This window comes from Melanerpes formicivorus, unplaced genomic scaffold (genome assembly GCF_026170545.1).
Source record: "Melanerpes formicivorus ecotype bairdi unplaced genomic scaffold, bMelFor1.0.p_v2 SCAF_11, whole genome shotgun sequence".
Classification (NCBI taxonomy): domain Eukaryota; kingdom Metazoa; phylum Chordata; class Aves; order Piciformes; family Picidae; genus Melanerpes; species Melanerpes formicivorus.
Window position 1 is genome coordinate 16,663,877 of NW_027142363.1, and position 25,508 is coordinate 16,689,384.

The following is a 25,508-nucleotide window of genomic DNA, read 5'->3' on the forward strand; positions in this document are numbered from 1 at the left end:
ATGTAAGCAGCGACTCATGCATCATTAGCGTCGCAGGCTTGGAGTGAAACTGTCCTCGTGTGTGTGTTTATCTGCACACTGACTGTCAGGAGCTCACTCAGCTTGAACTCCAAGTTTCCTTTCCATTTGCTCTGTTGCTATAGCAGAGGTGCTTTAGTGGCAAGTGGGTTGGCTTTACTGTCAGCAGCAGCATCCCCAGGGCCCTACTGGCAGTGGATTGCTCTTGGAAAGCAAACTAATTCGGAGACAGGAGGACTTCATCCTGCAGGAGGGAGCAGAAGCCTACCATGCAGTTGTGGCTATATGCATGGCTGTGTCCTACTGCCATAGCAATGAGGGTCCTCCACACCAACAGGCTGGGGCACTCTACTACTCACCAGCTTCTGTTGTATCTGCTCATCTCCTCTGTAGATGCAGGGCATGGGTTTCAGCTTTGCATTGCACCCACTTCCCCCAGAACAGGAGCTGCTCTTCTGCTCCGTTTTTTGGCAGTGAGGGTGGGTGGCAAAGGACAGGTGCCATCCCACAGGGTCCTCTTTGCTGCATTAGCTCATCCCCCCCCGACTGTATTTGGTTTTCTGGTGGCCTGCACAGTGCTATGGGAGCTGCACACACAGGCTGCTGAGGAGCCTGCTAATGGAGGTGCAAGCCTTACAGCGAGTCAGGAGCCTCTCTTGCTGTCTTTTGGCCCTCCAGGCTGTCACGTGAATCAGTTCATTAAACAGGGAAAGGAGAGCCCTTGTGTTTGTTTTGCTTCATTACATGAAGCTTGTTCCCTCAAGGAGTCCCATGGGATCAAGTGAAAGGACTTGTTTTATGCTTGGTTTTGCTTGTGAATCCCTGAGCTAATTTAATCATTCACTCCAGCAGCAGGGTGGGAGCAGCGTGGCTCAGGGGGAAATGCTTTGTGCCACCCTTCTTTCTGGGGAAAAAGACCCAACCAGCAATCAAACAAAACACCCCCAACTAACCAACCAAAAAACCTCCAGGCACAAAAATAACCATAACTGATATAAACCCTCCCCAACCCCCCCCCCAGGCAAATCCTGTCAGAGAGCATCTCCGATTTCAGCCCCTTACCAGTGTTTGACTGCGTGCCTGAGTTTCCCTGAGTTTCCCCCTGCCCAGGATGTGTCCCTGTCAGCCTCCCATCGTGTCTCTGGTACCTGCCATCAGAGAAACAGTGTGCCCCAGGCCATGCAGTGCCAACAACATGATGCCACATGGCAACTGATGCCACCACAGTGCTTGCCACTGGGGCTGTGGGCAGCAGGCTCCTGGCCTCAGCCCTCCCAGTGCAGCTCCCTGTGGTCTTCCTGCCCCTGTGAGTAGCACTGGTCTGGGACCCCTGGCATCCTGACCCATGGTGTGCTATGGAGAGACGCTCCGCTCAGGGTGTCCCACTGCACCTCAAGGCAGAGCTTGCTCCTCAGGGAGCAATGTGCAACTCCAACATATACCTAAGGCATCATGCTGCTGTCTGAAGCTGTGAAAATAAATAGCTGGGAGGAGCTTCAGCCCTTGGAATCTGCCCATATCCCTCCTTGGGAGCAAACTACTCCATGCAACAAAGTCATGAGGCTGAGGTTGAGCCTCTGAATGACTGTCAGGCACAAAGCCACAGCAGGTAGTGCCAGGTACCTGGCATGCACGGAGCAGCAGGAAGGGTCTTGAGCATCACCCTTGCCCAGGTGGCATGGGGATGGGGTGCCACTTGTCACCTCCCAGAGGCGTGTAACTACTTTGTTCCCACTCCCCAGCATCTCCCCACCCTTTCTAAGCAGAGGAAACCACGTATGTGGGGCAACTTCCTCCCAGCTGCTTTCAAACCAGCAGAGTGGCTGTCACCATCACCCATGAGAGCCTTCTATCACCCCTCTGGGAGAGGACCCAAGCACAGTCATTTCCCATGGGGCTGGAAAGGTGTCTGGCAGCTGCCTTCCTTTCTTCTCCTCCTCCTGGGTGAGTGCCCTGCCTGGTGGTGGGAGCTTTCCTGGGGTTAGGTGAGGGGGAAGTAAAGGACCCTCTTGGTGCAGGCGGGTGGCTTAATGGAGTGCCTTGCTGGAGCTGCAGGGCCAGCAGGGCCCCACTGAGGCAAGTGCTGCTCTGGCTCAGGGGCCATGGGAAAAAGTGCAATGGCACATTCCTTCTGGCACTGAGGTTTCTCTCCAAAGCCACTGCCTGGAGCTTAGCAAGGTTTTGATGAGGGGATGTGCATGCCTCTGTTTCGTGGCTGCATGGGGTAGGTACAGAGGGGGTTACATCACCTTCCCTTGAGAGAGCTTTTTGAGGGTGTCTTGGGCTGTGCTGCCACTAGCTCTCTTTCCTGGCTTTGTCTCCATGGTTGTGTTTTGACTTAGTACCCACATCCTGTGAGCATTTTGCTGGGTGTGCATGCTGGGCACCAGAACAGAGCAAGTACCACCCCTAGGACCTCTCTGGGAGAGGAGAGTGCACAGGTGGCCATCACCTCCCAGATACTTTGCAGGCAGAAATGAAGGGAGGCTTTGATGCCTCCAGGTGCCCTCTGCCTTCAGGGGAGCTTTTGCTGGCCCCCTCTCCCATGCCCTTCCCAGTTTCTGTCCATGGACCACCTCTGCAGCATGCAGTCTGCCAATTCCCTCTGCTGTCCTGTGTCCATTAGCTTCTGCATTCTATCGCTTTCTGTGGTATTAGTCAACTCTGGTACCTGCTCCCTTTCCCCACAAGTCTATGCAGGACCTGAGTGCTTGGTCCTTTTGATTTTGACACACCACAGACTTCCTCGGCCTAGTTGTTCTCTCTGAAGAGCTGCCTGAGAGATGCTCTCCAGCCATGAACAGGCTTGACAGCCCTCTGGCCATGATGCTCTGGCCTTTCTTGTGTGACCCACAGTATGCTAAAAGACAAAGTTTGGAGGTCCATTGTTACAAGATCTACTCTTATAATTCACAGAATCATAGAATCAATAAGGTTGGAAAAGACCTCAGAGATCATCAAGTCCAACCTATCACCCAACACCTCATGACTACTAAACCATGGCTCCAAGTGCCACATCCAATCCCTTTTTGAACACCTCCAGGGAATGGTGACTCCACCACCTCCCTGGGCAGCACATTCCAACAGCTAACAACTCTTTCTATGAAGAACTTTCTCCTCACCTCCAGCCTAAACTTCTCCTGGCACAGCTTGAGACTGTGTCCTCTTGTTCTGGTGCTGGTTGCCTGGGTGTAGCCTTGCCCCCATCTGAGCTCTTAACTCCCAGTTAAGGCTTACACCACCACACTGGGAGAAGAGACCAACCCCCACCTGGCTACAACCTCCCTTCAGCTAGTTGTAGAAAGCAGCAAGGTCTCCCCGAGCCTCCTCTTCTCCAGGCTAAGCAACCCCAGCTCCCTCAGCATCTCCTCACAGGGCTGTGCTCGAGGCCTCTCACCAGCAAGGGGTGCTTCAAAGAATTGAGGCTGCACACTAATTCGTTCCAGTGCTATGCTGTAGTCCCCTGCATGGCCAGATCCACTGCTGCTTTGGGTAGCATATGCTGCCCTTGGGTACCATCTACTCCTGTAAACACCACATGTGCTGATTGTTTGCTGGTAGGTTTCAGCACTGGCCAACGGGTGGTGACTGTTCAGAAGGGACCTCTCTACCGTGTGAGGGGGTCCCACATCACTCTGTGGTGCAAGGTGAGCGGCTACCAGGGACCATCAGAGCAGAACTTCCAGTGGTCCATCTACCTGCCCTCTGCCCCGGAGCGGGAGGTGCAGATCGTCAGCACCGTGGACCCCTCCTTCCCCTACGCCATCTACACCCAGCGCGTGCGCAGCCGAGGGATCTATGTGGAGCGAGTGCAGGGGGACGCTGTCCTGCTGCACATCACTGAGCTGCAGGACCGGGATGCTGGCGAGTACGAGTGCCACACGCCCAACACTGACGAGAGGTACTTCGGGAGTTACAGCGCCAAGACAAATCTTTCAGGTGGGTCCTGACAGAGCCCTTGCTCAGCAGGCTGCAGGCAGGTTGCTGCTGCCCCTGCCTTTGCCCTGGGGAGAAATGCTCATCTCTAGGTCTCTGACAGAGGGGCAGTGGGAAAAGGGGTGATTAATGGGACTGGTGAGCACAAAGTTTCCTTCTCTCCCTACTGAGGGATTGCTACCCTACTTCTGAGCAGCCAAGTTAAGGATGCCCAGATGCCCCCTTGCAGGTAGCTCTGGCTGTTGCTTCCAAGACAGGACAAGGGAAGGGAGAGGAAGCCTCTGCTGCCTCACAGCCTGATGTTAACTTCGGCTACTGTAGTGGTGTGATGATTTAGCCCACACGCACCAACACAACTCAGGTAGGCATAGTCAGAGGAGCGAAGGTAGCTGTATTTTACAAGCAATAATGAAATGCAATGACTATGTACAGGAATATACAGTAATTATGATATCATACAAGAATATACAGGAAAGAAAACAACACAGAAATCCTCCTTGCAGGAGAATTCCACCTCGGGTTCCCCCCAACCTCTCTTCCCCTTCCCTTTCCCCTCCAGTTAATTAGATGAAAAGAGAAAAGGAGAAAAACATTAGAAGTTCAGTTAGCTTAAGGCAGTTGTTAAGAAGTTAGCTGCTTATCTTATCAGTTTCTGTCTAGGGTCAGCACACATGCCAAGAGAAAAGACAGAAGCTGGAGTGAGTGAGAGAAAAGAATGTGAGAGAGATTTGCTATGGTACATCTCATGTCTGACCAATGAAATTCATTTAGAATTAATCTTTGTTTTCCTTTTTACACCCAAACCTTCAGCTAGAGAATTCTGCAGCTATCCTTTTCTTAAAAGCACAGCCTAAACTGTCACAGCTACTGACAAAACCACCACATTTCACAGCCAAGCACGTGGGAGAGCAGGAATTTTCGGTCCCTGTGCATTTGTTGTTGATGTCCTCTCAGGGCAGGGTGCAGGACTTGACCCAAGCAGGACACCCACAGACAAAGGGAAGTAGTGGTCTTGCAGAGCACTGGGAGAGGGAAGGCAACCTGATGGAAAGGAAAAGTGAAAGGCCCTACTGTGAGGCAGCCAAGTCAACATGGTGGTATGGTACTTCCACTTTGGTATTCGCTCCTGCTGCCTCCTGTGTTCTGGTGTCGTACAGAACTGCACTTCACATTGTGAGGGGCTGTATGTTAATCTCTTTAGGGCTGCCTAATTAATACTGTCTGTAGTTTGACTGAAGAGGCTATTGCAGAGATATTTACCATGCTTTCTTCCCTGCTGTGGTTTTAATCACTTCATGCCTTGGCATAGGCTGATGGAGGCCTTGTCAGTCAGCTATTGCTCCGATGTTGACAGATCCCTTAGGGCCTGGCTATGGTTTTGGAGTGGCAGGTTGCCAGTTGAGGCCAAGAGATGATTTTTTCCCATGTTTTCCACTCTCTTTTTTCTCCCTGTGCTCAGTGATTGCAGACACCCTCTCAGCTTCCATGGCACCCCAGGTCCTCACCCGCACTGAAGGGGACATGGTGGAGCTCACCTGTGAGGTGTCCAAGTCCACTGCCCAGCACACACACCTCTCTGTTGGCTGGTACCATCTTCAGGGAATAGGAGAACACCATGCTGAGGAGGTCCTCACCCTCTCCAAGGACTTTGTTTTGAGCCCAGGACCATCTTACCTGCAGAGGTTTCTGGCAGGAGACGTGCGGCTGAACAAGGTTGGGAACACCACATACAAGCTCTTCATCTCAGGAGTGCAGCTGCGTGACCAGGGGCAGCTGTACTGTGAGGCAGCTGAGTGGATTGAGGATCCTGACGAGACGTGGAAGGACATCTCCCACAAGCAAACAGGGAGGACTTCACTAGTGGTCATGAGTTGGGGTAAGGCCCTTGCAAACTCACATGTTCACTTCAACTACTTTGTGCATATAAGGTTCTATAGCAGCAGTCTTCAGTGGCTCTTGCCTGCCTCTACTGCAGCCCAGGGTCCCACCTGTGGGTCTGGCTACTTCCTGTGGGCACTGAGGGCAGGAAACTAGGCTTGAGGCCGTAGCAGCCCCTGGTTCAGGAGCTGTTGGTGTTTCTTGCTTTGGAGGTTCATGGAGGGGAATCTAGAATGCTGGCAGTGATGATGCAACCCTGTGGGTTTACGTGAGGTTTTAGCAGAGAGAACATGTGCCCCCAGCAGGCTGGCTCCTTGGCAATGTTAAGCTCCAGCATGCAGAAAACCTCAACTGTTGGATTGTTTTGAGGGTCTCACGGCCTCAGGACCTGAGATAGATAACAGTCAGCTGCCTGTCACAGTGCCTCAGTCATGTGCACTGTGGAATACAAGGACAGGCTGTGTGTGCTGCATGGCTCTGATGCCTGCTGGAGATAGCTTGTCTGTCTGTGCCATCATGAGTCTGCTGCCCTCCAGAGCAATGGGTGCTGGGTTTTAGACCATCTCTTGTGTCTTCTCCTAAGTAGTTCATATATGGTGGCACTAGGACTGTGAGTCAGACTGTGTGTTGAAGTGAGTACACCAAGCTCCAGGATTATGCTGTAGGAAAACATATTAGGTATTTAGAGAGAGGAGACTTAGGCCTGCTACTACATGTGAAATGGATTAAAATCGGGAAGTTTGAAAAATAGCCCTTTGTCAGTGCTGCCCATCCACCCCTGCTCTACTCAGTCTCTGCCAGGCACCTCCTGTTCCCTCTGGCATCACCCAAGGCCTCTGGGTTAGGACAGCACTCAGTGCAGGTGACTGAGTTGGGCAGGGGGTGACTGTGGCCTAAGGCTGTCCCAGCGGGTGCTCTGCTCTGGGGGATTTAGCTGCTCTGACAGGGGGGAGCTCAGCTCCTCAAGACTCTGACTTCACCTGCAACTGTTGATTAGTGCCTGGAGCTAGCAACCATCTCCTCATGGGCAAAATTTCCATCTTCGTTGCTTTTCTTGTGAAAGAAAATGTTTCAGTGGAGAATTCCCTCCCATTTCCCCCTGGGGAGCCACTGGTGCTGCCTGGAGGGTGGGAAACATGGGCAGGGCCACCCAGCACCTGCTTTGCTTTTGATTGCCCACAGGCAGAGACCTCTCCGTGGACATTGCTGCTGCCCAAAGCTCCCTCTCTGAAGGTGATACCTTGCAGCTGCACTGCACAGTGGGATCCCAGAAGAGCAGCAGCAGGCACTTCCAAGTGCTTTGGCTCCTTGATGGCATGGAAGTGGCCAGGGTGGACCCCAAGGGCGTATTGGTCTGGGAGGAAGAATATGAGAAGAAAGCCAAGCTGGGGCAAGTACGAGCATTCAAGCAAAGCAATATGGTTTATGTCCTCACCATCTCTGAGGTGGGGCTGAAGGACAATGGTATGTACCAGTGCTCTGTGTCTGAGATGAGTACTCCTGGAGACTTTCACAGCTACCAAACGAATCTGTCATCAGGCATCCAAGTCAATGTGAAGCCAAAAGGTTAGTGAATCCTAATGGCTGCTCCTCTGGGAGCACCTGCACTGATCCCTAACTGGAGAATGCTTCAGGTCTGGCCTCATCTCAACAGGGGCAACACACTTGCTCACAGCAAGAGTGTAAATGCACCACAGGGGGTTTTGGTAGACAATACTGGGAAAAGCACTTGTTCTGGCAAACATTAGCATGATGTGCAACAGCTGTCAACAAAGTGTAAACCTTTATCTCAGTCGCTTTGCAGTAAGAGAGAGCAGTCAGGCAGAGAGGGATCTGGGGGTACTGGTTGAGAGTAGGCTGAACACGAGCCAGCAGTGTGCCGAACACGAGCCAGCAGTGTGCCCAGGTGGCCAAGAAGGCCAATGGCATCCTGGCCTGGGTCAGAAACAGTGTGGCCAGCAGGAGAAGGGAAGTCATTCTGCCCTGTACTCAGCACTGGTTAGGCCACACCTTGAGTCCTGTGTCCAGTTCTGGGCCCCTCAGTTTAGGAAAGATGTTGAGTTGCTGGAATGTGTCCAGAGAAGGGCAGTGAGGCTGAGAAGAGGTCTGGAACACAGCCCTGTGAGGAGAGGCTGAGGGAGCTGGGGTTGCTTAGCCTGGGGAAGAGGAGGCTCAGGGGAGACCTTCTTGCTCTCTACAACTCCCTGAAGGGAGGTTGTGGGCAGGTGGGGGTTGGTCTCTTCTCCCAGGCAACCAGCAGCAGAACGAGAGGACACAGTCTCAAGCTGCACCAGGGGAGGTTTAGGCTGGATGTTAGAAAGAAGTTCTTCCCAGCAAGAGAGATTGGCCATTGGGATGTGCTGCCCAGGGAAGTGGTGGAGTCACCATCCCTGGAAGTGTTTAAAAAGATACTTCATGAGGCACTTAGTGCCATGGTCTAGTAGTCATGAGGTGTTGGGTGATAGGTTGGACTTGATGATCTCAAAGGTCTTTTCCAACCTGGTTAATTCTGTATTCCTTAAGTATTTCTTTATGTATCAGTGTCTGAGGAAATGCATTAAAGAAAAACAAAACAAACAAACCCCCAACAGAACCCTGAAACAAAGCAACCACAAAGTCCTCTCCAGAGTTTTAAGACAAGGCTGACTAAGAGTTTTAGATAATTCCTTTCCTTTTCAAAAGCCGAGGTTTGTCTAGCCTCTTCCTTTAATGGCAGAGTATGTCTGGCTTGCTTTGAGGAGCACAGCCATGTCCCCTCCCATGCAGTAACTGTCGTTTGCAGAGAGCCGCATGCACCTCTCCGTGTCCACCAGTACTCCGCAGGTTGTGGCTGGAGATGCTTTGATCCTCCTTTGTGAGGTGCAAGGAGCAACCAGCCCTGTGTCTGTGCAGTGGTGGCACCTGCCACCGGAGCACCCAGGTGCCCGGGTGCTGGTGGCCACCATGGAGCAGGACGGCACCCTGAGCCTGGGCAGCACCTACCGGGACAGCAGGGCTCGGGGAAGCCTCCGGCTGGAGAAAGCGAGCTCCGGCGCCTTCACCCTGGTGATCCCGAACACGCTGGATGAGGGCGACGGCGGCCAGTACTGGTGCAAAGCAACAGAATGGTTCCGAGCCCAGAGCTGGACAGAGGAGGGGGAGACAGCAGTGAGAGTCAGCTCCATGGGTAAGTTGAGCCACCCCTACCTCTGGTCTTTCAGAATGGCCACCCTGGCGGCAGGCTGGGGAGGCCAGTGGACACTTGTCAGTAGGATAGAGGTCTTCTGTGCCATGACCTCTACTGCCGGTGTGGGGTGACCTGACAATGAGAGATTTTGTGACAGACAAGTGGGACACAATGTCTAAAATGACCAGAGAGCTAAGAGGCAGTGACTTACTCAGCAGGTCATTCTGACTGTCTCCTTGAAATACAAAACATCTATTCTAGCTGCATAATTACTTACAGTAATTAAGCTCAGCAAAGGCACTTGTGGAGTTGCATGATGGCCCTTGTCAAAGATACACCTCTGGTCTATCTAATTGCTTCTCCTACCTTCCTGTTTGAGCACAGAGCCATTAACCTCCCCAGCATGCAATTCCCCCACTGCTTCTTCTTTTGATTGCTGGAATGGTTGTCTTTATGGAGAGGCAGCTTTTAGCTGTGTTTTGCGGTATTTTACCTTTTTTACTGCTGTGCTGTGTGCCTGAGAGCGCCAGTCGGGCTCAGGAGTCATTAGGCTTGTGTGGAGGGTGAAAAGAAACAGCTAACAGGGCAGCAGCATCAGTAGAGCATTGCTGGCTCCCTGCTGTGGGGTGGGACTAGATCCTGAAAGAAAGGGTGCTCAAGGTTGCTGTAGGGGGAATGGAGAGTGGGGGTATGAGAGGGCCAGGTGCCATGGCAGGCTGGAAGAGCACAGTGCAACTTGAAGAAGAACAGCACTGGCAGAGGAGCAGCAGGGCTGCTGGCTGTCATGGGGCTGAGGTGGCTGGGACAGTGGGGCTGGTGCTGCTTGGGAAGGGTGGTGACAAGGGGCCGGATTTCTGTCCCAGCACCAAGGACTGTCTCCTCCTGAGCAGGTCTTGGTCTGCAAGCCACGCTGAGAAGCAGAATTGCCACCGTCACGTATGGGAAGAGTTTTGAACTTGTCTGCCAAGTGAGCGCCAACTATAGCCTCGAAGAAGTGCCAACGTCTGTGGGGTGGTTCTTCCAGCCCAGCCCTCCCACTGGCCTCTACTATGAGCTGGTCCAGGTCTTTCCCAGTGGCGCTGTGGCCTGGGGGGCAGCACAGCCACACTTCCAGGGTAAAGCCCAGCTGATGAAGACAGCTCCCTCCTTTAGGCTACACATCCACAATGCCATGGCTGCTGATGAGGGAACGTACCGGTGTGAGGTGGAGGTCTGGAGGAGGAGTACTGTGCCATTGGGGCAGCCTGCAGCCACCACCAGGTCCAATGCCGTAGGGATAAAGGTGGTATTGCCAGGTAAGCAGCGCCATAGGCATGTCTTCAGCACAGGTATCTCCTTCTGCAACTTTAAATCAATCAAACATGAACAGGAGCAACCAGAACCACTGGTGACTGGGGTGTCCCCAGTAGGGTCACCTTTCAGGGCCACATGAGATGGTGCTGCCTGTCCTGGCTCTTCCGCAGCTCCTGATGATGTTCTTGGAGGCGAATGTGGAATTGGGCAGTGGCAAGGTCAAATTGTTCGCAAATTATGCCAAACATATAGGGAACGGCCTTGCTCCTAGGGTTCAAGCCTTGCTTCTGGAAAGCAGTAGTCCCTTCCAAGGAGCCCGGTTGAACGCTGGAAGTGTGAGGTGCCTCACATGGTGTGGGCTTGCACGGGTTGGAGAGTGATGAAGAGAGACCAGCCCCTAAAGCTGGTACGAGGATATGTCTGTGTCCCCCTGAGCTTCCCTTGGGATATTTGAGATGCGCTGAGAAAGCACCAGGGCTCTCTGCCAGGCTGGGAGCCAGCACTGAGCTGCAAGGTGCTAGGGGCTCTGTGTGGAGGTATTTCCTCCCAGGCATGGCTGGATGGCACAGCCGGGGGACCTGCCCAGGATTCCCTTTTATGGCCACCTCTGCAGGCAGTGTCTGTGTTGCCACGGTGCCTGCCAGCTTTGTGCAGGGAGTCGTGTCCTGTTATGGAAGAGAGATGTTGCAAATGCACCACAGCCTGTGCCAGCCAGCCTGCTGTGTGCCTGCTCCCCACCACCCCTGGCAGCAGCATGGTGTTGGCTTGTCCTGCTCACGGCTGGGGCTGCTGGGGGAACTGAAGGGGTCGTTATGTCCAAAACCCCTGACTCTGTGGAGGCAAGTGTAAGGATGTGGTTGGTTATTTCCCCCCTCATGTCTGTTCTGCCAGAAAAGTGTTCTTATTCTTTCTTTGTGCATTAAGTGCTCCTTCCTCTAATCCCTGAAATGTTGGGATCACACCCCAGCAAACTGAAATGAAGCATTTTCTGTGTTTTTTTTTTTCATCTGATGGGTTTGTGGTAGCATAAACTGACACATTTCCTTCCCTATTCTGTCTGGTTTCCATGGTGCTCTCCCTCCTGCTCCACTGCTGCTCCTCTCTTCTTGTGGTGGGTTGAAAATGCCTCCCAACATTAAATTTGCCAGACCAGCTCAGCTGGAAGTAAATGGAGCTGTATTTACAAGCAAAACTACAATCTAGCATGAAATGCAATGAATATGTGCAAATACACAGCATTTGCAGTATTTACAGATAGTTACAATTCATAAACAGCACAGGAACCCCCCTGGACAGAGAGCAGGGGAACTGCAACAGATTCTCCACTTCCTGCCCCCTCCTAACCCCCCTGAGGGACAAGAGAAAAGCGAGCAGAGAGAAGTTGTTCTTAATACCAGCCACAACAGAGCAGTGCAGCCAAGGCCAAGCAGAATTGAGTTACTCTCTCCCAGAGTGAAGGAGCAAAAAAAGAAGATAGTTTACTAGCTTTAGAATCATAGAATCAACAAGGTTGGAAAAGACCTCAGAGATCTTCAAGTCCAATCTGTCACCCAACACCTCATGACTAACTAAACCATGGCACCAAGTGCCACATCCAATCCTTTTTCGAACGCCTCCAGGGACGGTGACTCCACCACGTCCCTGGGCAGCACATTCCAATGGCCAGTCTCTCTTTCTGTGAAGAACTTTCTCCTCACCTCCAGCCTAAACTTCCTCTGGCACAGCTTGAGATTGTGTCCTCTTGTTCTGGTGCTGGTTGCCTGGGAGAAGAGACCAACCCCCAACCTGGCTACAACCTCCCTCCAGGGAGTTGTAGACAGCAAGAAGGTCTCCCCTGAGCCTCCTCTTCTCCAGGCTAAGCAACCCCAGCTCCCTCAGCCTCTCCTCACAGAGCTGTGCTCCAGACCCCTCCCCAGCCTTGTTGCCCTTCTCTGGACACGTTCAAGAGTCTCAATGTCCTTAAATTGAGGGTCCCAGAACTGGACACAGGACTCAAGGTGTGGCCTAACCAGTGCTGAGTACAGGGCACAATGACTTCCCTGCTCCTGCTGGCCACACTATTCCTGATGCAGGCCCAGATGCTACTGGGCTTCTTGGCCACCTGGGCACACTGCTGGCTTGTGTTCAGCCTCCTGTGAACCAGTCCCCCCAGGTCCCTTTCTTTTTGGCTGCTCTCCAGCCCCTCTGACCCCAGCCTGTAGCACTGCATGGGGTCGTTGTGGCCAAAGTGCAGCACCAGGCACTTGGACCTGTTAAATGCCATCATTTAGTCCATTGTCTCTCCAATTGGATTGTTTAGAACTATCATTATTTTCCTTTTTACACCCAATAGGTTTGAGGTGAAGAGAAAGTTCTTCCCAGAAAGAGTAATTGGCCATTGGAATGTGCTGCCCAGGGAGGTGGTGGAGTCCCCATCCTGGAAGTATTCAAAAAAAGGATTGGATGTGGCACTTGGTGCCATGGTTTAGTCATGAGGTGTTGGGTGACAGGTTGGACTTGATGATCCTTGAGGTCTCTTCCAACCTTATGGATTCTATGATTCTACCCAGAGGAGATAGTAGCAATGGAGCAGTGAGATATTACAGCATTTGCCTCCATATGTGTTGCAGGTGTTACTGGATACTGTACAGATGGTGGGAATTGGGAGGGGATGATGTGCAATGGGAGGCTTCTGCTTGCTCTAGTGCCATCTCCCTGGGAAATGCAGCAAGAACCAGTGAAGGATGTTTGAGAAGTAAGTCTGGGAAGGAAGCTGGCTCTAGCAGCACTGAGATGAGGCAAAGCTGCAGAAAATTAAGCTGCAAATCATGAAAACCACCAGCCTGTTTCTTCATATATAAAACCTTATGCCTGAAGCCTACAGAGCTACTGGAGCTCTTGACTTTTGCTTCAGCACTTGATTTACCACTCGGTGTCAGTCGGTGCTTTAGGAGTTTAAACGCCACTGTGGATCTGGATCTGTCTGAAGACAGGAGGGAGATGTGTGCAAGGTCATAACATGAGGTGAAGGGAGACAGAGCTTTCCCATTTCTGGCTTCTGAAGTAGTTCAGCATCTAGCTCTTGGTGGACTCCCATCATTAGTGCCCTGGACAGCCAGCTGCTGCCCAGCCCTAGAGGGGATGCTCCCTGAGTGCAGCTGCCTGTGGTGTCAGTAGGCAGGGCTCACAGGGAGCTGGGCAGCTAGAGGCTCAGCTGATTAATCAAATTGAAAATGAAAGAAAAACAGCACCACATCCTTCTGTGCCAGAGAAAGAGGGAGGCAGCTGCTCTGCCCTTTTCAGTAATTGATCTTTAGCAGTAAGGAGAAGAGACCTGGGGTTGAAGCAAAGGAGCTTTGCACCTAGTGCTTGAGGTGATCTTCTCCAAGAGCACAACAGCAATTTTCTCATTGAAATCAAGTGCTCATAGCAGTGACTCCCATGGCTCCTCTTTAAGCTCCAGTAGCATTTTGTACCTCAGTGGGTGCCAGACCCACTGGTGAGAGACCCATGCCTCAGGCAGTTTGTTGTCTTCTGTGCTGGAAGCCTCTCTGGGTTTGGGGAAAGTCCCTGGGTTTTACTGGCCTGCCCCTGACTACTGCACTGCTGCTCAGAGGAGCTCAGGTGGAGGGAGGCACACGTTTTGGTCTGGCATAGCCCCACAGCTGACTTCCCTGAAGCTCCTTTTTGCTGGGAGAGGTGACAGAGCTATTTGTGATGAGTAGTGGAGCTGCTCTGCCAGCGTGGTCTCCCTGGTAGGTGTGACTGGGGATGGCACATAAGGAAAGCCATCCCTGACATCTGTCTGCTCCTCTCCTGTGGCCTTTGAAAAGGAAGTAAATTCTTCAGTTAAAATACTGGAGTCTTTTTTCTTTCCCTTTCTCAGAGCTCACTTCCAGGCTCCTGAATAAAGCTCCTGGACTTCAGCAGGCTGTGTGATACTCCCCTGTACTGAGCAACTGAAGTTAACAGCCAAGTGCTTTGTTTTCTCCATGGTGATCAGTTCACCTATTGCTTCCCCTCAGGGATGTACCACGGAGGAGAGGGCCCTGCTGGCCTGCTGCTGAGAACACGGGGCTGAGACACTCTGTGGGAGCATCTCTGCATGTCTTCTGCAGCCTGTCCCCAAACCAGGGAGCTTGGTTGCCCCCAGCCTCTGTGGCACAGGGTGTTCTGCTGCCCTGCTCATACATAAGGAAAATGTCAAGAATGAAAACTCAGCCTGCAGTCCCTTAAAACCCTGATGGTGTCTTGTGCTGAGAAATTTGTATCTACCAACAGGCAGCTTTCTGTGTGTGCTTCTTCACCTGACTGCTGTCCCCACCTGACAGAGATGGTGTCTCAGCATGGAGGGGAGGGCTGAGGGGAAATGCAGGTGGTTGGAGGCCCATTGAAGGAACTAGTTTGCAGCTTTGCTGCTTCTGGAGGAGAGGGGGTAATGTACAGTAGTTGATTAGGTTGGTTGGATGATAGGTTGGATGTGATGACCTTGAAAGTCTCTTCCAACCTGGTCTGGTCTATTCTATTCTATTATAGTCTAGTCTAGTCTAGTCTATTCTAGTCCCTCAAACCAGGAGCAACACAGGAGCAGTGGGAGTAACTCTATACTCTGGTAGGGGGACAGCACCACAGCTCTCCTGAACTGCTCAGCACTAAGCTGAACAATTTCTGGGTGTAATGGCAGCAGATATTCAGGACTGTGTTCCATGCCTCTTGATTAACAACCACAGCAAACCCTAAGATGGTGACTGCTAGTGAACCTCATGCAGGCTCTATAGTCAGTCTGAGATAAGACACTTGTTCACAGCCTCCCAAGCTGTGGGCTGGTTTTGTCACTTAGGTGTGAGCCTGTTAACAGAAGCAGTGGTAGACACACACATTGCTTCAGACACTTTACCACCAAACTCCAACAAAGTGGCTGTCTCCATCTCCCTGTTCCTGCCCCATGGTCCCTCAGGTGCTCCCTCCACCACTGCCCTGCCCAGTAGCACCCCTCCATAGTTGATATAAGGCTGTGTGGGTTTACTCTTTTCTTCCTTTCCCCATCCCTCTTGCTCCATCATCCCCTAAAGGGTCTTTTTCCTCTGAGCAACCTCATTGTCCCTCCTCTTTCAGCAGATCTCTCAGAGCAGCCTTATTCCTCTCCTCATCCACGTGCTGGCAGCTGAAGCCAGCCTGATCGGTCTGTTTCTCCTTTTTCAGAAAGCAAGCTTCGGGTGGCTGCGAAAGAGAGCTCTGTGCAGACTGCTGCCGGTGCTGACACAGCCATTGAGTGCAGAATCCTGTCTGCCCACAACAATTCTCAGCTGGCTGTTACCTGGTACCTCCTACCTCCTCCAGGAGGGGCAGCTCCCCTGCAAATCGTGAGGGCTGACTACAGCAGCGTACTGGAATATGGGGCTGAGTTCAGATCTCCTGCACAGAAGTCTCGGTTCCTGAGTCAGAGAGCGTCCAGCTCTGCCTTCTGGCTGCAGATACTCTCTGCAAGGCCCAGGGACCAGGGCAGGTACTACTGTGTGGTGGAGGAGTGGCTGTGGCTGGGTGATGGCTGGTACCAACTCGGAGAGGGAACGTCGGGAAGAACCATGCTGGAGTTGAAGCTCCCAGGTGAGCAGGCAGCTCTCTCTTGTAGAGGTGTCTCCAAAGAAAGGTGGATCCATTTATGCTGGAGCCTCCACGAGGCCTCCCCTAAGCCAGTAGGCCTTAGGAGAAGCAGCAGTTCCAGCACTGGGTCTGACTTAGGGATGCAGGAGATGTTAGGGGAAACAAAGAATGAGGAGGATTTACCACGTTCTCCAAAAGTAACCAGGCTGGTGTTCTTGCCACTGGCAGGTGATGTCTAAGGCTTCATATGAAAGTCAGTTATGGCTTTTACAGACTACAGAACACAGAGTTAACCAAGTTGGAAAAGACCTTCGAGATCATCAAGTCCAACCTATCACCCAACACCATCTGATCAACTAAACCATGGCACTAAGTGCCTCATCCAGGCTCTTCTTAAACACTTCCAGTGATGGGGACTCCACCACCTCCCTGGGCAGCACATTCCAATGGCCAGTCTCTCTGTCTGGGAAGAATTTCTTCCTAACATCCAGCCTAAAGCTCCCCTGGCACATCTTGAGACTATGTCCTCTTGTTCTGGTGCTGGTTGCCTGGGAGAAGAGACCAACCCCCACCTGGCCACAACCTCCCTTGAGGTAGTTGTAGACAGCAACTGGGAGAAGAGACCAAGCCCCATCCTGGTTACAACCTGCCTTCAGGTAGTTGTAAAGAGCAATAAGGTCTCCTCTGAGCCTCCTCTTCTCCAGGCTAAGCAACTTCAGCTCCCTCAGCCTCTCTTCACAGGGCTGTGCTCCAAACCCCATCCCATCTTTGTTGCACCCTCAGCAAATTTGCTGATGACACCAAGCTGTGTGGTGCAGCAGACAGCTGGAGGGAAGGGAGGCCATCCAGAGGGACCTTGACACGCTGGAGAGGTGAGCCTATGACAACTTCATGAGGTTCATCAAGACCAAGTACAAGGTCCTGCATCTGGGTTTGGGCAGTCCCAGGCGCCAATATAGGCTGGGCAGCAACTGGCTTGAAAGCAGCCCTGAAAGAAAGGACTTGGGGGTGCTGGTGGATGAGAAGCTCCAGAGCCTGGGATGCATCAAGAGAAGCATAGCCACGGGTCAAGGGAGGTGATTCTTCCCCTCTACTCAGCTTTGGTGAGACCCTACCTGGAGTACTGCGTCCAGTTCTGGAGCCCCTATTACAAGAGGGATCTGGAGGTGCTGGAAGGTGTCCAGAGAAGGGCCACGAGGATGATCAGAGGGCTGGAGCACCTCTCCTATGAGGACAGACTGAAGGAGTTGGGGTTATTCAGTTTGGAGAAGAGAAGGCTCTGAGGAGACCTTATTGTGGCCTTCCAGTATCTGAAGGGGGCTACAAGAAGGCTGGGGAGGGACTTTTTAGGGTGTCAGGGAGTGATAGGATTGGGGGTAATGAAAAAAACCAGAAGTGGGTAGATTCAGATTGGATATTAGGAAGAAATTATTCCCCATGAGAATGCTGAGGCACTAGCACAGGTTGCCCAGGGAGGTGGTAGAAGCCTCATCCCTGGAGGTTTTTAAAGGCAGGTTGGATATGGCTCTGAGCAGCCTGAACTAGTGTGAGGTGTCCCTGCCCATGGCAGGGGGGTGTGGAACTGGATGATCCTTGAGGTGCCTTCTAACCCTAACAATTTTATGATTCTATGATGGTGAGGGGAGAAAGCATCCCAGGCAGAAGGAGTCATGAGAGGAAGGGGCCTGTGAATGTCCTGCTAAGGCTCTTGCAAAAGGCCATCGTAATCCCCAATCCTGAAGATTTCTCACTGCTTGCTGGTGCAGGCAGGAGCATTGCTGTGGCAATGCAACAACACAACGTCTCCTTCTGCTTGCATCCCACCCCAGAGCGTCAGCTGCAGCTGGAGAAAGCAAACCACAGCATTTCAGCAAGGGAAGGTGAGGATGTGACGCTGCATTGCCTGCTGCAAGGTGCCCGACTGCCCTCCACCCACCTCTCTGCCACCTGGTTCCGGGGTGAGGACAGGCTGCTCACCCTCCATCGTGATGGCACCATCGAGTACCCCTGGGAGAGCCTGGCAGGGAGGCTGCACCTCCGCCGCCCTGCTGCCGGTGACTTCAGCCTGACACTGAGCAGGGTGGAGGGGCACGATGCTGGGGTCTACCTCTGCCAGGTGGAGGAGTGGCAGGAGCTGAGTGAGGAGAAGGGCTGGGCTCTGCAAGCCTTGGCGCGCTCAGGCTACACCCAGCTCACTACCATCCCAACAGGTAATGTTTCTGACTGTGAGGGGCTGCTCACCCCACACCGATTCACCCTTATCCATACTGGGCTCTAGGGGTGTAGGGGTTTGAGCCTTAACTGGGAATTAACAGCTCAGATGGGGGCAAGGCTGAGAATCTCTCCCTTGCCCCCCTCTCCTCCCTCCCAACAGAGAGGAATAAAGGGAAAGGGAGGGAGCAAATCCACCAAGCAATAATTTGGAGTTGGCTTGGAATTAGAGAGGTACAGAGTTTTCTTTAAACAGTATATATATAACAATAACAGGTCAGGTTCACAAGGGCAAGGAACAAGGATGGATAGGAGGGGAAAAAACAACCAAGAATACAAAACCAGTCTCTCTCTGAAAAGGCACAGAGGCAGCAGGGAGAAGGATCAGGCCTGACCATGTGGCAGAAGAGCAGGAAGGCAGCTGCAGTAGCAGTTGTTCAGGAGAGGCAGCTGCAGTAGCTCTTGTCCAGGAGAGGCAGGAGCCAAAAAGGAGAGCTAATGGCTGCAATGTCCTACTTTTTATACCCTAGCTGGGCAGGGAGGGGGGAGCGGAACAGACTCAGTTTCCCAGGGGGAAAACACTCTGCAGGGAGGGCAAAGCACTCGCAAGCCCTCCCCCCTGTATTTTTCATGATGGGTGTTAACCCACCACAGCGGGGGAGATAGTAGCAGCTCTCTGCTGATGGTGCCAGCTGCAATAACAAGGATGCAGAGGGGTTCAGTGCTGGGGAGGTTGCCAGAGTTATATTGGGAACCAGGGAAGGGAGGGGAGCCCTTCAAGAGACACATGCTATAGGCCTGGTGGGAGGAGGCAATGAGATCCCATTTCCAGTGCTGTTGATCTGCCAGGGTTGAAACTCAGGTGCTTGTCATTGTAAAGGTTGGAGGTGAGATACCAAGAGCTGTGACTGTGAGGCGTGTGGTCCCAGCAATACCACTGAGTGCACTTTGTCTCTGCAGCGCATTGCAGCTTGTGAGCTCCCTGCTGGATTGTGGGCACAAACTCAGGTGCACCATTGTGACCTGAATTCTCATTCTTTTGAGGAAAAAATTCTTGGTGTGTTTTGGCTTTTTTTTATGGCAAGCCATCTCCAGTGATGTCTCCACAAAGAGCCTCATCCTCTTGGCAGGAGCTGGGGTGCATGCTGTGGGCAAAGACAGAGCTGGATTCTGCATGCAGAAGTTTGGATTAACAATAGCAAAGGTTTCAGCCAGATGCACTCTTTTTAGGGGAGTAACAAGCAGTAAGAAGGTACCCTTGTGTTGCCTGTTTGGGGATATTGGAGGCTCAAATGACCCATGTGGAAGGAAAAATATGAACTGTGAAAGCAATGGTGTTGCACCCAGCTGAGAGAATGCTGCGGATCTTGTGCCTTCCTCTCTGTAGCTGCCGTGCCCAGGGGCAGCCTGGGTGCCTAAGTGTGGTTATAGCTTCTGCAGCAATTACAAACGCTGACTGATGTGGAAGATCTTAGTGGGACCTGTAGGGCCCTCCCTTGTGCCTGCTACTGGCACAGGCAGGCATGGAGCCCACTCTCACGCCTCTACACCCTCAGCAGAGCTAATCTGGATTTAATTGCAGAGGGAAGGACTGACAGCGCTTTGTCTCCCTGCTGTTATGCTCCTGCTGCTGTCCATCACAGCTCCCTTTAGATCTCAGATTTCTCCTCCATTAGCTCCCTCTGTCTCTTGTTACACATTACTGATGCAGTAGCAATTGCTGAAATTGCTCAGGAATTGCTGGAAAATTCTCCTCCAGTTTTTGTCTAAGTTTTTTTTGCTGATTGATTTTTGTGGTTTTCACAAAACCCAAGAGATTAATTGGCTGGGAGTTTATGTCTGTGCTTCCCCAGCAACACAGACGTTAGCTCCCCAGTACTACAGTGTCCAGTTCTGAGCCCCTCAATGTAAGAAGGACATTGAGACACTTGAACGTGTCCAGGGAAGGGCAACGAGGATGGGGAGAGGTCTGGAGCACAGCCCTGTGAGGAGAGGCTGAGGGAGCTGGGGTTGTTTAGCCTGGAGAAGAGGAGGCTCAGGGGAGACCTTCTTGCTGTCTACAACTACCCGAAGGGAGGTTGTAGCCAGGTGGGGGTTGGTTTCTTCTCCCAGGCAAGCAGCACTAGAACAAGAGGACACAGTCTCAAGCTGTGCCAGGGGAAGTTTAGGCTGGAGGTGAGGAGAAAGTTCTTCCCAGCAAGAAAGATTGGCCTTTGGAATGTGCTGCCCAGGGAAGTGGTGGAGTCCCCATCCCTGGAGGTGTTCAAGAGGGGATTGGACATGGCACTTGAAGCCATGGTTTAGTTAGTCATGAGGTGTTGGGTGATTGCTTGGACTCGATGATCTCTGACGTCTTTTCCAACCTTGTTGATTCTGAGTCTATGATAGAGCCATTCATGTAGTGGAGTCTTCTCCCTGCTTTCCTGTGAGAGAGTAAATGCTACTTCCATCTGTATGAATGAGGCCTGGAGCTTCCAAGGTAGAAAGGTAAAAAAGCCAATTTCACTGTCAAGAGTAGTTCCTAGGTTGGTTTGTCCCCTAAAGTCACACCTACCCCACCAAGCTGTGTGCAGCCCCCATGGACAGTTCAAGATCAGCAGACAGAATGGTTTTGCAGAGCAAGTGTAAAACATCTGCATATGGGTCTTGGGTAAAAAGAAGACAGTCAAGGAGCAACACTTTGAGATGGATAAAACAGACCCAAAGGAGTTTATGTGACTACTCATGGTAGGCCAGGTGCATCTGGGGTCAGTTTGTAGTGTTAAAGCTGTGCATCAAGTAAGAAGATTTTGATGGCCAGGATTAAACAGTGGCCAGGGCAAAAATTGAGAGAATAGAATAGAATAGAATAGAATAGAATAGAATAGAATAGAATAGAATAGAATAGAATAGAATAGAATAGAATAGAATAGAATAGAATAGAATAGAATAGACCAAGTTAGAAAAGACCTTTGAGATCATGAAGTCCAACCTACCACCCGACACCATCTCATCAACTAAACCATGGCACCAAGTGCCTCATCCAGGCTCTTCCTAAACACCTCCAGTGATGGGGACTCCACCTCCCTGGGCAGCACATTCCAATGCGCAATCACTCTCTCTATGAAGAACTTCTTCCTAACATCCAGCCTAAACTTCCCCTGGCACAGCTTGAGACTGTGTCCTCTTGTTCTGGTGCTGGGTGCCTGGGAGAAGAGACCAACCCCCACCTGCCCACAACCTCCCTTCAGGGAGTTGTAGAGGGCAATAAGGTCTGCCCTGAGCCTCCTCTTCTCCAGGCTAAGCAACCCCAGCTCCCTCAGCCTCTCCTCACAGGGCTGTGCTCCAAACCCCTCCCCAGCTTTGTTGCCCTTCTCAGCAACTCAACATCTTTCCTAAACTGTGGGGGCTGCAAATGAGACCTTTTCAGCTAGCATGACTGATCAATCATGTTTTTTCTTAAGTACTCAGAGGGTTCTCCAGCAGTACAGAGAGCCTCCACTTCACCTGGAGAGCTGTCCTGTAGGAGCTGCCAGGGGCAGGGTTCACAGCTGCCAGCAGCTTGGTATGGCTGAAATAAGATAGCAAAGCAGTAGAAGCAAAGAGGAGCAGTTGTGTGCGGGAGACAGGGACTCCTTGATCTGATTTCCTCTGCTTTCCCCTTGTCCCTCCTTGTTTGGTGGTGCAGCCACTGATACAGTTCTATCTCCCCCTGCCATCACTGGTGCCCAGCAAGGACCCAGGACATGAAGGATATCTGGCTTTTCCTTAGCGAGCCCAGGCTGGAATAGGTTAACTGAAGAGCCAAGCTGTTTCAGCTGGGAAATTTTAGCTGAACAAGATGGGGCTCTGTCTGACCTCCCAAAACAAGAAATTGAGGCAAATTGCCTGTTTTCTCCTTTTTCTCTCTCCCTTCTCCTCAGGTAGCCTCTATGAATTTTAAACAATTGGTAGCTGTTGAGGCTTGAGAGGAAAGTGATAAGAAGATAACCTATGGAAACAGTAGGAGAGAAGCTCAAAACTACCTTCAGGCCTCACATTTATTTCCCTTTTTTCCCCCTCCAGAGTTAACTGCTTTGACTAGGATCTGCTCATCCCCACCGCTGCTGAACTTCATCCTAACCTTACCACTGGTTCTGATCCTTCTCCTGGCCCTTGCTGTCTTCTGCTGGTACTTCAAATTCAGAAAAAACAAGAAGGGCAGCAGCACAGGAGATGAGCTGATGGAACTGCAAGGGGCTGGAGGGGTCAAGAAAACTTAGCTGGCCAGTAATGGCAGATGTAACTTGAAGGAGCAGAGCTGGACAGCTGAGAAAGGACCAACTGCTTGCAGGGGAGTGAGTTTTACTGGTTTATGGTAGCTCTTGCAATGAATCCATTTAATTGCATGTTTACTTTTAATGGAACAAAGCAGCTTTCAGTTGTTTTCATAACAGGTGTTCTTCTCTCTGAGCCTAGGTACCCACTCATTTCACACTGTGCTCATTGTGGTATACTTGACACCCTTGCTGTGTGTGTCTCCCACTGTGGGTGGAAGTGGTGTCATTTCTCTATAAGGGTAAGGGAAAAATCAGCTCTTTTTGAACTGCAACACAGAAGTATCAAACTGTTACTCATTTTAGGTACTTGACAAAATCCATGTGATGTGCTGGCAGAAAAACCAAACACGAACCAAACCCCAAAACAAAACCAGAGGCAGAGCTGGAAAGGGATTATTAATGAAGGTGCTGCTCTTGCATTTGGCCAGCCTTTGCTGGTGAAGCTCTCAGACACCTTGTCCTGAGAATTTCAAATACAGAATACAGAATTAACCAGGTTGGAAAAGACCTTTGAGATCATCAAGTCCAACCTATCACCCAACACCATCTCATCAACTAAACCATGGCACCAAGTGCCTCATCCAGGCTCTTCCTAAACACCTCCAGTGATGGTGACTCCACCACCTCCCTGGGCAGCACTTTTCTTTCTGTGCATAACTTCTTCCTAACATCCAGCCTAAACCTCCCCTGGTGCAGTTTGAGACTGTGTCCTCTTGTGGCTGTGCCCAAAAAGCATCTTCTCAAAAGGAAATGGGTCTTCACAAAAGCTGCGGCAGGAACATGAAGACTCATTACGGTGACTGATGCTAAAGAAAGTCTGTAGCAGGGGTACCACAGCTGTTCAAAAAACCTGAATCCTGTTGACCCAGCGTAACTGGCATGGAGTCATGGAATCAACAAGGTTGGAAAAGACCTCAAAGATCATCAAGTGCAACCTGTCACCCAACATTTCATGACTAAATAAACCATGGCTCCAAGTGCCATGTCCAATTCCCTCTTGAGCACCTCCAGGGATGGGGACTCCACCACCTCCCTGGGCAGCACATCCCAATGGCCACTTACTCTTTCTGGAAAGAACTTTCTCCTTACCTCCAGCCTAAACTTCCCCTGGTACAGCTTTAGACTGTGTCCTCTTGTTCTGTTGGTGGTTCCCTGGGAGAACAGACCAACCCCCACCTGGCTACAACCTCCCTTCAGGGAGTTGTAGAGAGCAAGAAGGTCTCCCCTGAGCCTCCTCTTCTCCAGGCTAAGCAACCCCAGCTCCCTCAGCCTCTCGTCATAGGGCTGTGCTCCAGACCTCCTGAGTCCCGGAAGGAAGAAGTGGACACAAAGCCATCTTTGAGATGAGTGTACAAAGACATTCCAGCCACTCCCTTTGTTGACATCACTGTAGGAGGAGACAGCATCAAGCTTCTCATGCCTAGATGGTCTGTGGGTCAGGAAGCTGCATGGCTGGGACTGAAATGCCTCCAGGTTATACTATGGAATAAAAAAGTCTTGTCTGTGCTTGTAGGACAGCTCTTCTGTGCTCTGAGATCCAGCTCAGGCTCATTGTTTTCAAGGCTGAGGAGCTTTACTGCCCAAAGTTTGGCTGGCTGATGCATTAGAGGAAAGGAGATTTTGATCTGTTCCTATAAGACAAGGGATAATACTCAGCCCCTAATTATGCAAAGTGGGATGTGGTCCCAGGAATTTGTAAGGTCATGCAGAGAGGTATCCTCAGACAAAAGCAGCCTTAGGCAGAAGCTCCCAATCACGGCAGGTATTTATGAGCCTGCCTCCTTTGACCAGGGGGAGGGTTGAGGACACCACAGCTCCTCTAGATGTTTAAGTATTTGAGTTTCCCTTCAGGAGAAAAGCTGCCAAGCCTGTATCCCAAGAAATTGGGAGGTGCTTCAGTCCCTTTCTCCTTGAAATAAAAGCACTTTTTGCACAAGTTTGAAGACTGCAGCTCGTTTCCTTATTCAGCCACCTCCATCTGAACTGGCTGGCTCTATCTTGCTCTGCCTTTTCCTGTGGGTTGTGTTTTCTGAACTCCATGGTATTCCCTTTGCTGCCTTGACCCCAGCCGTCTCTCCTGTGGCCTGAGTGCTCAGAGGCACACGTGGGAGGCTCTGCAGAGGTTTCCCCCCTGCCTTGTGGGTTATGTCCAATTTACACATGTCAGTAGGATGTTTGGCTTTGTGTGAGCGTGTGCCAGCACAGCACTGTTTGCACTTGGCTCGCCATCAGCAGGATTCTCTCATGCAGATTTGCTGTCTAGCAAGTTGTTTCTCCACTGTGTGTTCAGGCTGTTGACTTTTCCTGTCCAACTGAGGTGCTGTTAACGTGGGGATGTTGAACAGCTTTCTGCACCAGTTTGTGAGAGATCCTGCTGTCTGTCTTAGTCCTGACTTGATAGTGTTTTAACTCATGGACTGGTTTCAACCTGTTCAGACAGACAGGCAGATGCTCCCAGGACGTTAAACTTCTGAAAGTTTCATACAAGTGGTAGCTGGATGAAGGAGAGGGGGCAGGAGAGTTTTCCCACCGAGGGAAAGCTGCACTGTCAGTTGCTGGCCAGTCCCAGGCCAGCCATACAGTGGGTGTCTGGCACCCAGCTTGTAATTAGAGGCTACAGAAAGGAGATGTGGGTGTGTTAGGACATAGGAAAGGAAATGGAACTATTTTTGATGATAAGCTATTAACAATTGAGCTGTGCACATAGTTTTGTGCTGTCTCTTTGGGGTTTTTGTTTGGATTGTTTCCTTAATGTGCCCATAAGAGTGCCTTGAGGCCACACTTCACAAGCCTTGGCAAAATATGTGACACCAACTGCTTAGCCCTTCCCACAAGGCTTGCAGCCTTCTTCAGGGGAAGATTAGACAGGTCTGGGAGGCTCAATTTTCATTTAAAACAAACAAAAAATGAAGTTTATTTTGTCCCCTTCCATTATTCTAGCTGCTTTTAAGAACTTTCTGCCTGCATCTCCATAAGAATTGCAGTTAAGAGGATGCAAGTGCTCATTGTCCCCATCTTTTTAAGATTCTTTTTGCCCTTTTCTTATCCCTTGGTGACTCACACCTCCTCAGGGGAAGCCACAGAAGCCACTAACAGATGGCTTGACAGCCCAGGTTCTGTGGGGT

General features: G+C 51.3%; 1 protein-coding gene across 1 annotated transcript; it reads left to right on the plus strand.

Moving 5' to 3' along the window:
• The first annotated feature begins 1,851 nt into the window (after nucleotides 1–1,851).
• Nucleotides 1,852–24,363, plus strand: CD101 (CD101 molecule). Its single transcript, XM_068144690.1, has 9 exons — nucleotides 1,852–1,962; nucleotides 3,580–3,957; nucleotides 5,414–5,830; nucleotides 7,015–7,398; nucleotides 8,615–8,998; nucleotides 9,889–10,293; nucleotides 15,473–15,877; nucleotides 17,704–18,084; nucleotides 22,130–24,363. Exons 1-9 carry the CDS (start codon nucleotides 1,857–1,859, stop codon nucleotides 22,324–22,326), a joined length of 3,057 nt encoding a protein of 1,018 aa, XP_068000791.1. The 5' UTR covers nucleotides 1,852–1,856; the 3' UTR covers nucleotides 22,327–24,363.
• Nucleotides 24,364–25,508: the final 1,145 nt, after the last annotated feature.